Consider the following 17,567-nt stretch of genomic DNA (forward strand, 5'->3'; position numbering starts at 1 on the left):
GAGAGAGAGAAGAAAGACTCCCAAGCAGGCTCTGCACTGCACTGTCAGCATAGAGCCCGAAGGATGGCTCCAACATGCACCCTGAGATCATGAACTGAAATCAAGAGTCAGACCCTTAACTGACTGAGCCACCCAGGCAACCTTGGAATATTTTTTCAACAGATACATAATTATAGATGGGGGCAAATTCAAGAAAAAAAATTTTCTTTTACTCAATTTGACATCACTGGTGTTCTCTGATATTTCCTAGGACTGTAAGTGCTTCAGTGCCTTTGAATGCCTGGTGATAATGTACTACTTGAATTGTCATGGCTTGTCTTAGGCCACTGTTGATGAACCTAGTCCCTTGACTTGTTTCAGTAGAGATTTAAGCCATGAGCTCCAGCAGAGTAGGGACCCCATCCGTCCTATTTACTGCCACATCCTCCAGGCACACAGTAGATGTTCAATAATTATTTCTTGAACGGATGAGCAAAAGTATGATCTTGGCACTTCTGATACCCCCTTACCGTTTCCGTTTTCCTTTATAGCACATATGACTGTATAAGGTGATTTATTTATTATAATTATTGTGCTATCATTTTCCTCCTACCTCTAATGTGAACTCCAGGACAAGGATCTTTACCTTTTTAAAGTACACTGATGCATCTTAAACATGTGGCATTGCACCAGACCTGTGAGGCACTCATTGAATGAATGGTTACAAGTCAAGCAAAAGCAGCCCTTACCAATACATATGACAAGCCTGCAATACTTCTTTTTCTCCCAGGGGAGATTAGCATATGCTGGAAGGCTCTCTGCTGCTGTCCTAGTTGCCGCTTTGTTCCTGTTCTCTTGCCGCCCTTCTGGTTCTGGTCTCTCCATTCAGGACCTAGGAGGCGGAAGACTCAGTCTATTCCAGGTGTTAGGAGCAGGGACTCATTCCTTCTTTCTCGTAACCCTGCCCTGGGGCACTTCACAGACAAACTCGCGGAGGAGGAACTCTTAAAAAGATCAGCACTTAAAATCTCACAGAAATAAGCCCTTTTGCAAGCCAGCTAGACGTGGTTTTTTTTGGTTCCCCACTCCGAAGGGAAAGGAAACAAACCATGGGCAGTTTTTCTGTCTTACTAATGATTTAATGTTCTTCTGAGCAGCAGTGTGACCTATGCTTAGGAATGTGAGTTCTGAAATCAGGTCTCAATTCATACTCCACGGCCACCACTTCCCGGGTATGAGCTTACTTCCACGGCCACCACTTCCCCGGTATGAGCTTACTTCCTCATCTGTAAAATGCTTAATGTGGTGTCCCAACAAATAGTAAGCAGAGGCATGCAATCTGTTTTTCACGGACAATTATGAGTATTCTTTCCAGCCCTTTCCAGTGTTATTTCCTGGGGTACCTAATATAGAAACTTCAATGAACTAAGTTGCTTAGCTGGGTGATAAATACCAAAGGTTTTATGGTTGATAATTATTTTGTTGATAATTATTTTATAATTTTTTGAGTTTATCTCTCTGCTTTAGCCTATCAGAGTGAACATCACTGGTCACATTTGTCTATGATGACTGAACATTCTGTAGGAAACAAGAATGATCTTCAGGTCCATCATGCTAAAGATAAATTTTCAATGTCCAGTACTTAGAACCATAAAAATAAGAGATCTTCCTGAAAATGTCTGGACCCCAAAACTGTATATTAGAAGTTATATACTTTAGGGGTGCCTAAGTGGCTTGGTTGGTTAAGTGTCTGACTTTGGCTCAGGTCATGATCTCACGGTCCGTAGGTTCAAGCCTGATTCAGATTCTGTCTCTTTCTCTCTGCCTCTCCCCTGCCTCTGTCTCTGTCTCTCTCAAAAATAAACATAACAAAATTTTTTTTAAAGATTATATATTTTGCTACCTCACTGTTATGTACATAAAATTATTCTAATGAAAGCAGAATCCCACTATCACAGTGGGATCATTTCACATATTTGGTCATAATCTCTTACAGAGCTTTTCTGTAAGGCTGTGCAACTTCTTTGCAGTGTGTGCACCTAGGTATGACTGGCACATTGGTGTGTATGTGTGTGTGCATGCACTTGCATATGTGCCTTTTTCTAAAGGGCAAAAAGGTGCTATTGACCACTGCAAGCAGTGCAACATTATCTTCATCCCTGTAGAAGAACTTGGAAGACACGGCTTTACCTGAAAATCTTGGATGGCTCTTCTTGAAGCAACCAGGGCTACGGAGAAGGATTTCTGGAGGGCAGGTCTCCCTCTGAATTACGAACCGGTGAACCTAGAAGGGAAACTTCCTGCTACAATAACACAGCAAGGCGATGTGATGAACACTTTTATTTACAAATATAATTAAAAGCTCTGACAGTATTCATGCTCTTCCTTGGAACCTGAAAAATGTTTCGTTTCGTTTTGTTTTTTTTAAAGTGCATGCAAAAGAAGTAAAGCCTTTTTTTTTTCATCATTTTTTATTGTAAGAAAATACACAGTTTGAAAGTGTGAATAATGCAGTATTTATGACCAAGATATGGGACTCGGGGAGGGGAAGGGAAATAAAGAAAAAGATCAAGATGATCTGATTGAGAGACAGTGTTGAACTCCAAATACTGAATTGGAAAAGGAGGGAGGTGGGGAGGAATCGGAGGAGGAAGTAAAAAAATTTGATCAGAGAAACAGTTAAAATACAATATGAAAATAAGTAATACCTCTCCTTAAATTCCTTCTATACACAAAATACACGATTTGCCAAAGCCCAATTTGTGCTACTGGGATTCTGTGAGCTCCTTAAGTGTATTCACATCCTCTGCAACAGCAGAAAATGATTATGATACAATCAGAATATGCTGAAGACAAGTTAAACTCTTGCCAGCAGGTTCTTAAAAATCACAAGATCTCTTCACCCCGCCCACCCCCCCCGTCCCCAAAAAAGTAATAATATGTCACCACTGATATGTACATCACAATTAGTTTCTGTAAAATGTATCAAATTTTCAATCTTTAATAAAACTTTGTTTTTTTTTTATTCCTGATGAATAAATACCAAAAAAATAAAATAAAATAAAATAATGCAGCAGCTAGTTAAGGTGTAAGGCTGCGGATATTGTGTCTCTCTCCCCCTTGGCATTTATTATTATTATTATTATTATTTTTTTTTTTTTTGCTTTACTTTCACAGATTGGTGGTAACGAGTGATTGCTTAAAGCAATATACATCCACTTTTTATTTTTTGTTGTCGTTGTTGGTGGTGGTTTATTGTTTTGTTAAAACTGTCTCCAAAGTTTTCACTGCAACATTTTGAATCACATCAATACTGTGACGTGTACTATGAATAGAAGAAGAGATGGCCAGGTTGTGGCCAGCACTGAAAGTTGACACGGGGGGAGGAAGGGGCCCCTGATGGAGTAAGAATAAACAGGCACTAGTCCGACACGATGTCAGTAAGAGTAAGAGAGAGAGAGAGTGGGCGTAACGCCCGTTAAAATGGGGAATGTGGTTTTGCAGGGTCTGAATTTTTTTCTGTTTTCTTTTTTTTTCTTTTTTTACTTTTTTTTTTTGTAAATGGCAAAAAAATTTAATCTCATCTATAGTCCTCCTTAGGAAAATCTAATGTAACCAAATTCCCAAATCCCATTCTGAGGCTCTCCATGTCAAAAGTTTCAATCTCTCGCTCTTGCCTTTCCAATAGGTACTTTATTCTCTCACTGCGTTCCTTCTGAAGGGCAGCCAGCTCTTCTTCAATCTGAAAGAAGCAGAAGGAGCCGTTCTGAGTGGCAAGGACCTCCCTGCGGGTGCTCACAAACACACACGTCCACACAGGTGCACACGTGTGACAGGCACACACACAGGAACAGGGCGCAAACCAGACTGGGGAAGGCAGGGAAGAAGCTGGGGTAAACGTCTTGCAGCTAATCCGTGATATTTAAAATTTGCTCACAAGAAGAGCAATGTTTGGGGCCCACCTGGGGCTAGCTAGCACTCCCATTCTAGCAAACCAAGCAGCTTAGCTGATCTGGGTCAGTGTCCTGTCTCAGCAGGAGGCGGCTCAGGAGAAGCGAAAAGACACTCAGGCACAATTAGATTGTGCTGCTTTCCCAGAGAGAGCCAAATGCCCCCAGGGTCATTAGCAATTTAGTTCTAGAACAGGAGCTGTGAAAATAGTCTCTTACGTTGGTCTCCGGGAAGTATCAGAAGAAGGTACAGATAACTGGTTAAGCAAATAAATGCTTAACAGCTTTTAGATGCTTTATGAAATCTTTTCTGCTTCATGTTCCTCAGCAATATTTAAAGCAGTGAATATTTCACTTCTGATAACATTTATTATGTGTGGCAGTATCAGCCTCTCATTTTAATTTTTTTTTTTAAAGAGCCCTGCCGGCGATTTCTTTTGGTTTAGAAACAGCTGAAAATAAAAAACCAAATCCGCCTCTGGCTTCCTCATACCATTTAGCGGCCATGCTATCAGCTCAGTGCACCTTTCACATGTGTCATATCAACGACCTGGGAATCCATGTTGTTCTGGCTGTAAAGGTATAGCGTTTCCTAGCAGGGTAATAGAAGGAGCTTACTTGGGCTGTGGGGTCAGATTTTTGCGAGTAACGTAAGCGTTTGGAGCCTTAGGATCCTGCCTGTGGGATGGGGATTTGGCCTACCTCTCAGGAGTACTAGGAATGTAACAGCAGATAATAAGTGAACAGTGCCCAGTTTAGGTGCACGGGCAGGGCTCCGTGAAGGGCGGCTCCCTGGGCAATGGCCTGTCCTCCACCCAGCTGTGCAGGCCCCAGAATAGTGCTTTCGTACCTTCTGCTCAAGATGTGCCCTGCGCAGAGACACCCTCTGCTCCAGCTTCTGGAGCTCGCGCTCGTGCTGCGCCTCTGTCTGCATCTTGATCTTGCTCTGGTAGGCATTGAGCAGCTCCATCTCCTGCTGCAGCTGTAGCCTCAAGGCCTGGCACTCTGCTTCTTGCGCCTCATCGAGCCGCAACTGCAGGGCACAAAAGACACAAACTGTAACTTATTCCTGCCTTACAGGGCCTGCTGCTTGCTGGAAGATGCTTCTGTGTGCAGAGTGGAACAGACCCCCTCGGAACACCAGCGGTCCCGGGGACCTTCAGAGTTAGCAATCAGAAATAGTGCGTTCTGCCCCATGGGCTACAAAAGGTTCTACAAACACATTCCTAAAACATTCTTTCTTAAGAAAACAAAAACATTCTTTTCTTAAGAAAAACTGGTTTCCTTAAAACCACACTAGCAGAAGTCAGGAGGGCAATGTGCCCCCAGTGATGAAGCCAGTGAGTTTTGGATGCAGACTCCTGAACTTGAAATTTAGCTCCATGATTCACTTGGGTGTGTCACCGTGAGAAGCTATCTCTCCGAGTCCCATTTTGTTCTTTTCAAGAAAATATCAGTAATGGTTCCCACTGTCTAAGATTGACATGAACATTAAATGAAAGAATTCATATGACATCCTAGGCATGGTTCTAGATGCACACCAAGTATTTAGTAAATAGTAGCTGTTATCATTATTTTGGTTTTGACCATTTCCATATTTATGTATCTTTAAATCTCAAACCACCATACATTTAGATATCCTTAGCTCTAAAAAAAGGAGTCGAATCTCCATTATGCTTGGGGTCTTTCCCACAGTAATGATCCTAGAAAGTGATGTTGGTCTTTATTGCTGGTGATACAAGTAGTCTTGCTGGCCAGCCAATGGAAAACTCTAGTGGTACAAAATCTCTTCCCCACAGAAGATAGCCTTGATGATCTTAAGGAGCACATTAGGGTTTGAAGCAGCAAAGTCCAGATTGTAAAACAGGCTGATAGAGGGCCCCTTGCTCCCTCTCATTCCTGAACTTTGTATTAGAGCCTGTAGGGGGAATGGGCCAAGTCGGCCAGCACAAATGCCAACCTTCCAATAAGCATAACTGAAGGTTTGGGGCCATTAGTGGGACTACGTTTCGAGGCTGATGATCCTCCTATCCCAGGCTTGGTTTCGTCTCAATTTATCAGGCCCTCAGTTTAGCTGGGAAGTAAGACATTAGAATCCTTGAATTACATAGTTCTGTCAACCCTGAATTTATCCACATGTACCACTTTGCCAAGACACTTGGTCTCCATTTCATGCTTCCTTCCCTAATCTGTACAATTTTTGACAATTAACAATGTATTTCAATATCTTGATTAAGAAACTTTTGGTATGTTATTAGTACAGTTTTAGGAAGTTATCTGCACAGTGTCTTCTTTAGTACTGTGGAGAAGTATATCATATGAACATAAAATAAGTAACATAACCATATTTCCAAGGTATTTTCTAGTAATTAATCCTACCCAGAGTTCACTAAAATCCACTGAGAAGGAAACCTCTTATTTTCCCAATGACAATTGAAGGGAGAAGAGACACAAGATACAACAGTCTGCAGCAGGAACAGCCTTACAGATAAACGCCAAAGGGTTTACTGGCCCCCAATAAAATTGATCAAGTCCCTCTTGATATGGGAGTTTCCACTCCAATAAAGGGAATGCAAGTCTGTTCTTTTTTACTTATTTTTGTTAAGAGCCCTGGCCCAGTGGGTGAGAGGCTCGTCCTGTGGGCAGTTTAGACCACTGAAACATTTCCATCTTCTCTTATTTCTGGCGTTCTATTATTAATGCCCGTAACTATGTTATTCTGTACCAGCTCTGCTCTGTAAAAGTGCCAGTCGAGAAATCAGGGAGGATATTCCAGTATCTGGTATTCATCACCCCAAAGTTGCACATATCAAACCCATTAAAATCATTTAATGAATGGTAGGTAAATATCATGTCTGTTTCCTGAAGTGGATTAATGTGAATGAAAGGATGTGATGGCAGCTTCATAATGTCAGTATGGCCAGGCTTACGGACTCCTCCTGAAATGGGGTCAAATCCCAGCTTCATCACCACTCAGCTAACTACCACTGTGTGAGCCCCGAAGCCAGGAGTTGGCACATCATAACCCAGGGGCCAAATCTGACTTGCTGCCTATATTTGTCAATAAGGTTTATTGGAACACAGACGTGCTCATTCATTTATGGACCAACCACGGCTGCTTCTGCACTACAACAGCAGAGTTGAGTAGTTGTGACAGCGACCCTGTGGTCCACAAAGCTTAAAATATTTACTGCCTGCTCCTCTACAGAAACAGTTTGCCAACTCTTGCCCTAAGCAAGTGGCTTTACTTCAATAAACCTCTGTTTCCTTGCAGGTAAATTGGGGTTAAAACAGTAACTACTTCAAAAGTCAAAGAGGTTTCACAAGAATGAAGTAACACTTAAAAATACCCCAAACAGTGGCTGGCACGAGGTAAGGAGTCAGTAAAGGACAGCGGCATTTATCATACCTACTTGTATCTCCTCCCTGCCTCAGAAGGAAGGGTATTTCCTTCCTTTTATTTAAGGGCAACCATGAACCTATAGTCTTGATCCCATTCCATTCATCTTATATAACAAGCATTCATTAAACACATGTTGTGTACCAGGAATTGTTGCAGAGGCTGATGACGGAAAGATGAACAAGACAAAAATCCTACGTCCCTAGCAATGCTCTCTCCCCTCTCCTAACCCTGAACTGCTCCCTGTGCTCCTCATTTTCATCCTACTTCTTACTTATAAGGCAACGGGTCTTTATCTTATCTGACTCCCAGCAGCATCTAATACCATTAGTTGCCTTTTCCCTCTGGAAATCTTTCTCTTGTCTTCTGAGATACCACAGCCTCTTGATTCTTCCCTCCCTCATTCTCCTTTCCAGCTACTTCCTCCTTTCCAGCCATTAAATATGGGCATGCTTCTTCCTCTAACCTCTCTTCCTAAGGAATCCCGTCTATTCCCAAGGCTGCCATTACCATCTATATGTGGAGGACTCCCACCTCTACACCTCTATTTCAGACTTCTTTCCTGAGGCCCAGAATAGCTTATCCAGTCTGCGAGGGACATCTTCACCTGGATGGTGCCCAGGCCCTCAAGCTCAGCATGACTAATATTAGCTAATCATCATTCCCTTCCCCCTTCCCCAAGCTGCTCTACATCCTTTTTTTTACCATATAGATAAGTGGCACCACCTTCTATTGTTTTGTTCAAACTGGAGACTGGGAGTCATCCTTAATCCTTCATGCTCCATGTTCACTCTGTTACTAAATGCTTTCACTTCCGCTTGCTGCCTCTCAAATTTCATCACTTTCTCCATCCCATCTGCCCCCCTTCTGGTCTAGCCACCACTTGCTCCTGCCCAGGTAAGAGCAGCAACTATATATACACCATCTCCTGAGATCCATCTGACCATCTCCCAGGCCATTCTCTGTCACTGGAGTGACTGTTTAAAAATGCATATCTGATGTCAGTCCCTCCCACTTCCCCGTAAAGCTCTTCTATGGCCTCCCGTTGCTTTTCGGATACAGAGCAAAATCCTTAAGAAAGAAACCTTACAGGCACCTATGTGATCTGGCCCATTTAGCCCTCCAGTCTTATTTTCATTTGGTCTCTGTCTCTTTCTCTATATTCCAAACACAATGGACTCCAAGCTCTTCAGAAGTGCCACTATTTCCCCGATCTTTATAAATACAGTTCCTTTTGCCTAGAATGTGCTCCCTACATCTCAGCTTAAATACTCATTGTGGATCTGAGGCCTTTCCTGACTCTCCAGACCAGCCTATGCTCTTGGTTACATTGTTGGCACTTGCTCTGCCGTTACACGGAGAGGACTCTTTCAACCTGTTTCCTCACTCCTCCATAAATTCCAAGAAGACATGATTGATGATTATCTAATTTACTGCAGCACCCCAGGATGCCTGGGGCATGGTAAGGCACTCAGTAGATACTTACTGGATGGATGGATGAACGAATGAATGAATGAATGAATACACTGACTCCTACCTTTAACCTCACGTTTAAGCCTTTCCCAAATAACAGAAGTCCTCTTTCAACTGTCTCTTCCTCTAGCTAGAGTTCTTTCTCCTGTCCTTCACTGATGAGCAACCGGGAAAAGTAATCTCATTCATTATAAAGTCTCTATCTCACTTTATAATCACTTCTTCCACGCACTATAATGTCTTTCACTCTCACCCCTCCACTGATTGTCTGTTGCAGTCACTGGGCAAATCCACTACTAACTAGGTCCGGCTGGTCTCTCTGCCACATGTGAAATGATCAGCTAGAAGCTTCTGTGCTGGGGTCTATGACATGCTCTCTCCAGTTCCCCTCCCACAATGATTGTTCACTTTCTTTGGTCTGCTTCTGTTCTGCTTTCAAATGGTGGTGTCCACAACTCTGTCCCTAGTCCCCTTCCTCCCCCCAAAAAAACCTCCTGTCCCTAGAAGGACAGGATATTCCCAACAGCTACAACTTCCCCATCTAACAGAATGTGGACGCCTAGTTATTTGTCTTACGTACTAACACTCTCTTGAACTACAGACTTCTATCTCTGTATCTCTCTACCTGGATACCCATCTAGCTCAGGTAACACGTCCACAACTTGGTCAATTATCTGCCCGATAATCCAAGCTCACACTTCCTTCTATTTTTCTATCTTGGTAAAATGATGACCTATTCCACTATTATTAAACCTACTTCCCAAATTAGTCACCGAGCTTCATCTATTCTAACTCCTAAATATTTCTCAAATCCTTCTGCCTCCTCACCATCTCCAAGAGCATGTTCTTGGTCTGAGCTTTCATTACATTTTTTTCCCTGGGTTATAATAGTTTCCTAATAAGTCTCTTTAGACCCACAGTTGCCACCTTTACTGTCAGTATGTTTCTAGACCACAAATCTGATTCTGTCACTTCCCCTCTTAAAACAGGCTTCAGCAGCTCCCACTGTTTACAGAATGATGTCCCAGCTCCTTACTTTTGAGGGTCTGATCCCCAACTATCCACCTGCTTGCCTTTATACTCCTGCCATACCAACCACTCCCTGTTCCTCAAATGTGCTGTCCTTTTTCAGGCCTTGCAACTTTGCATTTAGTTTCCTCTGCTGGGAATAACTTTTTCCTCTTCTGCCTGTTTGACAAACTATTACTCTTTAAGACTCCTCTCCTTGGGAAAACTTCAATGCATCACAGACAAGCTCCCATTCTTGGGTTACCAAGACCTTTACGATCTCTCCATTTTGGGCTCCCACCATTCTCCTTGAACCTTGGACTCAAACCAAAGTTCTTTCAGTCCCTAAATGCACACTTTCCATCTTTTGGGCCTTTGCCCATGAAGATCCCTCTCTGTGGCGCCTGTTTACTTCAGTACATTCCTTCAAGCTTCTTGGCTCTTGCTGGGAAGGTTTCCCTAGACCAGGTTGGTTGTTCTTACTTATCCTCTCACTTGTTATGCTTTTTTATTATCGCTTAATTATCTGACCTCCTTGACTAACAAAAAGTGTGAAGACAAGAACCAATTGTTTCTCTAGCTTTTGACTCTATCTCTGAGCCGCTGAACACAAGACGCTCAGTAAAAGAGTGTTGAATGAAAGTGTCTGTGTGTGTGTGTCTTATCCATTTGTGTCTGACATTAGTTGCGCAATCCTTGATGAACGAAAAAATGATACTCTATGCGGTATCTAGCACATCTTGCCCTCAGAGTCCCTATGTGCCACGCGTCTGATTTAGCACGTTATTCCTTGAGTTCCATCTCATAAGACACACTCCAGCAAGAATCCACATTGGCTTGGCTTTATTCAGCGTCGTCACTTCCTCAGTTCTTTGGGCAGAGAAAACACCAACATCCTAAATCTGTGCAAGAATCGTCTTGGGAACAAAAGGCTGGATCTTGCATTTTCTTGATTCCCAAAGCTCTTGAAGGGGTGGCACGGAACCTAACCACTTACCGCTTGAGAGGCCATCATTTCATTTATACTCTGTTCATACTGCTCTGCCAAAATGGCAAGTTTTCTTGTCTGCTCATCTTTCAGTGTCTTTAAGATTGTTTTGTGCTCATTCTTTGGAGTAACTTCCAACTGGTGATTCTTGAGTGCTTTATACTGTTTGGTCTGTACTTTGCAAGTGTCCTGAAACTGTTTTTTAATTTGCATTTCCATGGCCTGTACAGAAGGAAAACAACAAAAGGAAAATAAAGACACATTAGTAAATATAGAAAACTTTCCATTTTAACAGTACAATACAGGTGCTGGGACCCATTGTCTTTTGGTGCAGGGACTCATTCTGCTAGTCAGCAATGATGAAAATAATAGCTAGGACACAGACAAGAGTTAACTACCAGTACCTTTAGCCTTATATTAAATACATAGAAGTAATTTTGAATTTACGAATGGATTTACAAAAATGAATTACTCCAAGGAGATAACAACTCTAAGCAGATTGTACAATTGCTGAACTAATGATGAAGCTTAGTCTGTTAAAAAAAGTCTGCTCATTATTTTAATGGCTTCCTAGCCAAAATCTTCAGTGTCTTCTATTGTTGGCTGTTCCCCCCCCCCCATTATTTTTGGTCATCTCCCCACCTCCCCCAACCCAACCCAACCCAACCCAACCCAACTCGTTTCCAGGTGAGAAAGGGGATGGCCATGTACAAGCTGGCTGTCACTGCTCTGTGTTTCCTTGACAAGTCAACAGAGGAGAACATCTGGATAATACCTAACATCATAAACCATTTCCACTGGATTTCAGTCTAAGTATAAAGGAAAAAAGTGATTTTAGATTTCTTCCCCCATGAAGAAGTTACACTTCCATGTAGCAATATCAAGAATGCACTATGGCAAGGAGGAGGTGGGCCGTGTTACTTAAGTCCCGAAGGCGTTCCTCAGGTGGCTTCATGGTCACATGTGCATTTCGCGAATGCTTGGAGTTGTGAAGACAGAGATCACTCATTAGACAGGTTAGGATTAGACAGGCTAGGCAGGAGCATGGCCAGTGTGTTGGAGGTTGGCCTTGTATTGTGTCGACACTGACAGCAACCCCCTTAACATATGGCAATGGCTTAGTCCACAGAGCTTGTGAATCAGCTGTCAGCTACAATTATCCAGAGGCAGTGAGGGCCAAAGGAATTCCAGATCTCCAGCGCAGGGTCTGGCACATGTAGATTCACTCCTCATTCCCATGCAGATGTCACTACTCGATCATACTTTCTCCTACTAGGCTTGGACGAGGCTTTAGTCTTTTTCAATATAGAAGCACTCAGCGTAGTTCCTACTGATAATCTGGCAGGACAGATGAAATCCCTTTGCCATACACCTGCTAGATAACTTTTCCCATCTCCTGGGATTAGAACCATGGGCTGCTGCTTGTCCATAAATTACAGTTTTCAAGAGAGCAGGGTCATGAAGGGGTCAGAGAAACTGCACACCATCATACAAAGGAAAATGGAGAGATCATCCAATGCAGTGGTTTCCGAAGCAGCACCTCATCAGGAGTTTGTTATACAGACTCTGTGCTTCCTTTCTGGAGACTCTGATCCAGGAGGTGTGGGGCCCAGAAATCCGTACTTTTGAAGAGTTGCCCAGGCACAGCTGACAGTTCTAGGTGCAAGGACCACATAATCCAGGGTAACGGCATCCTGGAGCACAAACGGGGAAACACTTCAGTTTCCTCTTACCTTTAAGTTTTTTGGCTGTTGCCGAAGTTCCATGACATGCTTTCTGTGCAGTTCCCTTTCTCGCCTCTTATTGTACTCCAGCTGGTTTTCCAGTTCAGTCTGGTGCTGTAGACGGATCAGATCCATGCGTAGCTTCTGTAACGTGTGCAGCTGCCTGTACTCCAGCTCTCGAGTGGACTCGTCGTGTCGGATTAGCATGGCATGCTCCATCTCCTTCTGGGTCCGCTTTTTATTTAGTTCCTGCATTCGGGAGCAAAAGAGACATGGCGACAGGTGACTGCAGGTGAATCAGAAGGAATGCACCGCTAAGTGAGAGATGGCAAGGAATGGCACCACTAGCTGTCTCTTAATTAAGCCCCTGAGGGCTCGGCAGCTTGACTCAATGAGATTAGATCGACAATCCCTGGAGGTTTAGGTTCTGTTTGTGGGCCCATCACTTTACAAGAGGGGCAACTTCACAGCCATCACAATTACGCTAGCTGTAAAATGGGATTAATTCCACCTGACCCCTTCTTATCTCGTAGAGCTGCTGTGAACCCTCCTTAGGTGATGTCTCCTGCATAGGTCTAAGTAAATTTTTCTCCAGTTACGCCAGTGGTCCTCAGTACGAGCTGCCCATTAAAATCATGTGAGGAACGTTTTCAATCCTACAACCTGAAGTTCTGATAACTGTCTGGGGTGGGACCCTGACATCATTATTTTAAGAGTTCTCTAGGTTGGGGTACCTGAGTGGCTCAGTCGGTTGAGCGTCTGACTTTGGCTCAGGTCATGATCTCATGGTTTGTGGGTTCGAGCCCTGTATCAGGCTCTGTGCTGAATGCTTGCTCAGAGCCTGGAGACTGTTTCGGATTCTGTGTCTCCATCTCTCTCTGCCCCTCCCCTGCTCATGTTCTGTCTTACCCTGTCTCTCAAAGAAATAAATAAATGTAAAAAAAAGAAAAAAAAAGAATTCTCTAGGTGAATCTAATGTGTAGTCAGAGTTGAATATCACAGACTTAAATTGGCAATGTCTGCAATGTTCTTAGTTTTCTTGGAAAAACCCTGTTTTTGCACATATTAGAAGCAGGCCAATGATCTTTTTAAAATCTCAGAGTAGGGGCACCTGGGTGACACAGTGGGTTAACCATCCAACTTCGGCTCAGGTCATGATCCCACAGCTGATGAGTCTGAGCCCCGCATTGAGCTCTGTGCTGAGTGTGGAGCCTGCTTTGGATTCTGTGTCTCCCTCTCTCTTTGCCTCTCCCCTGCTCAGGCTCTGTTTCTCTCAAAAATGTCTCTAAAAAAACATTAAAAAAATTAAAAATAATTAAGATCTCAGAGTAAGGGCATGCTGGGAAAAAGCAGATGAGATCTCTCCCCTTCCATTTTTTCCATTAGTTTGTTTAATCATTTCTAGATCAAATCATTCTGTTCTTTCCAGTTCTACTCATGTCTGTCTTTCTTTTCTTTTACTTCCTGTCTTGCCTTGTGTGTTTGTCTGTCTTTCTGTCTTTAAGCGGAAAAAGCAAGAAAACTAGAGAAAAAAGGTGAAATTTTTTCACTCACCAGTTCAGGTATATTTCCTAAATGGCATCATATCCAAGATCTGAACCCTGTGCTCTGGCTACATAAACATGTTTGCTAAGTCATGATCCTGTTCTCAACTTGCTAACACTCTAAAAGGGAACTGTGCTACACATTTGTTGAAATGCTATATGCTCAACTCACAGCTGACTGACTCAATCTGTTTTCTCTCTCAGGAATCTGGAATTGGGATACAGAGATAATCTCTATGTGTGGCTGGAATTGAGGGGCATATAAAAACTACATATGTGGTAGCCATCCACTGCTACATAGGCTGAGGATTAGAGAAATCTGGGCTTCAGAACGTAAGGAATGAGAAAGAGAGAAGACAGACATGCAGGGAATATGCTGATGCCCATGTTTCCTAACTGGTAAGCTGTCTGTAGGTCCAGCTGTATTATTGCTACTGGGTTTTATGAAATATTCCTATATTTCTGTAATAAATTTCCTGGTTTTGGCTTAAACCAGCCCAAATAAATGTTATTAACATGCAGACAAAAGAACCTTAATTAGTATAAGGAAAGAAGTTTTGTGTATACATTTTAAAAAAGAGAAAGAACAAGGTTGAAAGTGGAAGTGCTATAAAGGAGGCAAAACTTTATGCTACAAGATTTCTTGCAAAGGTTGGTATTGTTGCTAGTTAAGAAGGTCGAGGAAAGAAGACAATATGTGAGCTGGACTTTCAGTTAGAACAACAGTGCCTGTCTTCTCTGATGGCATCCACTATGGGAGAAAATGCAAGTTGTTTATTTTCACAGCAATTATCAGTAACATTTGTATATTGGTGTTGTTGAGAATATCTCGCATACTTGGGCCTTGTAAGCATTTGAAGAGAAGTCCTTTAAACAGCACAACATCTATTACTGGAGCAAAGTCACCCATCATTCATTTGTTTATTTGACAAATATATGTTGCGTACTTCCTATGTGTCAGGCACTGTCGTAGGCCCTAGGGATAGAGCCATGAACAAGTACGTCCCCTCATGAAGCGTATTTGCTAGTGGGGAAATATCCAAAGTATAAATGCAATTTATATTTTTTTAAGAAAAAAATCTCTTTTAATCTCCTATTTTTTAATCTCCTGCATTTTGCTTTCCCTCATTTTGTTTTTCCTCTCCTTGGACCATCAAAGGTCTTCTTTTAAAAATCAATTAACTGGCCCCTAGGTGGCACCAAAGGATGGTGAGGCCTCAGAGACTAAAGCTATTCTAGGCCAATGACCAAGAGAAAAACCAAGGAAAGCCCTTTAAGTTGGTAAAGGTCCTGTTCCTAGATTACTATTTACTTTTTAACTTTTGAGTACCGGGTCTCCCAGTAATGGGATATTTATTCATTCCATGTTTTCCTAAACTAAGAAGTCCAAACTGAGTCTGGGCTGCCCAGAGCCCTGAAACATAAGGGGGAAAAAATAAAGACACAAAAGCAAACGACACTTTCAGAAGAAATCAAATGCTTTCCTTTAGGTTTAATGGGATGCTTCAGAACGCTGCCCAGAGTACCTGCATCAGAAATGCCAGGGCTACAAATGGTTGGGTTTAGTAACACGCCACCCAGCTAATTCTGATATATTCTCAAGTTTGAGAACCTACAGAAAAATATTCAGGTGTGAGTCAGTCATTATACATGATGTTGGACGAGTCTTTTAATAGTTGTTTTAGTTTCCTCAGGTATAAAGGGAGGAAAGCAGTGTCTACACCACGAACTACGATGCTTTGTGAAGAAATGAAAGATCACAAGAAAATGGTTTGGAACATATTAACATATCGTTATTTTTCTGTATTCAGAAGTGAAGATCTGGCCTATCACATCTCAAATCTAGTTTTTTATAAATGATTAAAAAAGTGAGCGAAACACGGTAATGAAATGGTTTTCCCGTTACAATTGTAAGTTGCTCCCTTTACCTTAATTCATACATCTGAGTGGCTGAGATGTAAGTTGATAAGCTGCCATTATTATTATTATTATTTGACTTCTTATGAGCCTATTGCTGTGCTTGCATAAAAACGTGTAATGTGCTTTCAGTTTGTTTTAAAAAATTTTTTAATGTTTTATTTATTTCTAGGAGAGAGAGAGAGACAGCGTGAGCAGGGGAGGGTCAGAGAGAGAGGGAGTCACAGACTCTGAAACAGGCTCCAGGCTCTGAGCTGGCAGTCAGCAGAGAGCCCAATGTGGGGCTCGAACCCACAAACCCGAGATAATGACCTAAGCGGAAGTCGGACGCTTAACCGACTAAGCCACCCAGGCGCCCCTTGTGCTTTCAGTTTTTAAAAGTGACTTCTTATATCTCATTCAATCCCAGCTGCAACCCTCTGAGGTGTTAAGATCGCAAGCACTTACCCCTTTTACATACGCTAGTAAGACCTTTGGGAATGGAGAGACTAACATAAGATCATTCATCTTCCATAAAGGAGAACTAAGGCTAAAACTCAGGTTTGGGGATTTTCAACAGTTCCCGTTAAAAGACGTCCCAGCGAACGGTTTACATCTTCCTGTGTTATGCTCTTTTTCAGCCCAAGACACAATATTCTGAAGAATCCCTCAGTTCTGGCTAGACGCGATTCTGTGGTTGCTTCATCTGTACAAATGACACAGGTGTACCAGTGCACCTGTGTGCACACCTTCAGCTCGTACCAATTAAGTAAAATGAGTTGAGCAAAATCAAAAGCAGATTTAATGGTACCAGTGATTTTGTCCACCAATGCACGCCACGCCTATATGCCTTGGAGGCAGTTTAAGCTGGGAGCCACACGGGGCCTCCTTTCCCTCAGCTCACATCACACGCTATGTGCATCTCCCCAAGCTGAGAAGGAGCTTAGTGTCAAAACACATGTACTTTTCACAGACTGCGGCTCTTGAACACATTACCATACTTTATAAGACTCTGTGTCCCGTGTAAGATGTGAATCTGGGCTGTGTCCCATGATAAACCCTTCCCACCCACGACCCAAGTACCCAAGTACTACTGACTTCTTTAAAAGCAGTTGATCTCGCTCATTGTCCTCATGCCCAATGAGGCTGAGTAAGAACCAGAGTTCAGACTTCTAATGGAGATGTTGTCAGCCTATGACATTTAACGCTTTCTTAGTTTCAGTTCTTGGTTTCATAACTGGTTAGAAAATAGCGAGCATCTGAGATGATAGAGGAAGAGGCTCAACTCAGTCTGTGGTGATCCTTTTCAATGTTTCCATTAATTAAAAGGATTGCTCATACTCAGTTTTGGCAAAGAAACAGAAAAACAGGTGCTCTTTTTGGTGGGAGTATAAACTCTTGGAGGGGCAATTCGGCAATATCTATTAAAAGTTACATATATACAGTGTGACCCAGAGGCTCCACTTCTGGGAATATAGCCTACAAAATATTTGCATACGTGTACAAAGATCTGTGTACAAAGATGCTCTCTGTGGCACTGTTGTTAGTAATCCGAAACGTCAACAAAATATCCACTGAGAAGTACTTCACTAAATAATTTTATAG

General features: G+C 42.4%; 1 protein-coding gene across 2 annotated transcripts in view; it reads right to left on the reverse strand.

Annotated features, from left to right (window-relative positions):
* Nucleotides 1–2,304: 2,304 nt before the first annotated feature.
* TAOK3 (TAO kinase 3) overlaps nt 2,305–17,567 on the reverse strand; it is a 183,252-nt gene continuing 167,989 nt past the window's right edge. For both annotated transcript variants that reach the window (XM_039226949.1, XM_039227027.1), the window contains exons 18-21: nt 12,532–12,771; nt 10,808–11,020; nt 4,780–4,962; nt 2,305–3,721 (exon numbers count right to left, since the gene is read on the reverse strand). In XM_039226949.1, the coding sequence (XP_039082880.1) occupies nt 3,560–3,721; nt 4,780–4,962; nt 10,808–11,020; nt 12,532–12,771 (798 nt within the window). In that variant the 3' untranslated portion in view covers nt 2,305–3,559. The remainder of the gene's footprint in view (nt 3,722–4,779; nt 4,963–10,807; nt 11,021–12,531; nt 12,772–17,567) is intronic.

This window comes from Hyaena hyaena, unplaced genomic scaffold (genome assembly GCF_003009895.1).
Source record: "Hyaena hyaena isolate Hyena2069 unplaced genomic scaffold, ASM300989v1 scaffold_0, whole genome shotgun sequence".
In the NCBI taxonomy this organism is placed as follows: Eukaryota; Metazoa; Chordata; class Mammalia; order Carnivora; family Hyaenidae; genus Hyaena; species Hyaena hyaena.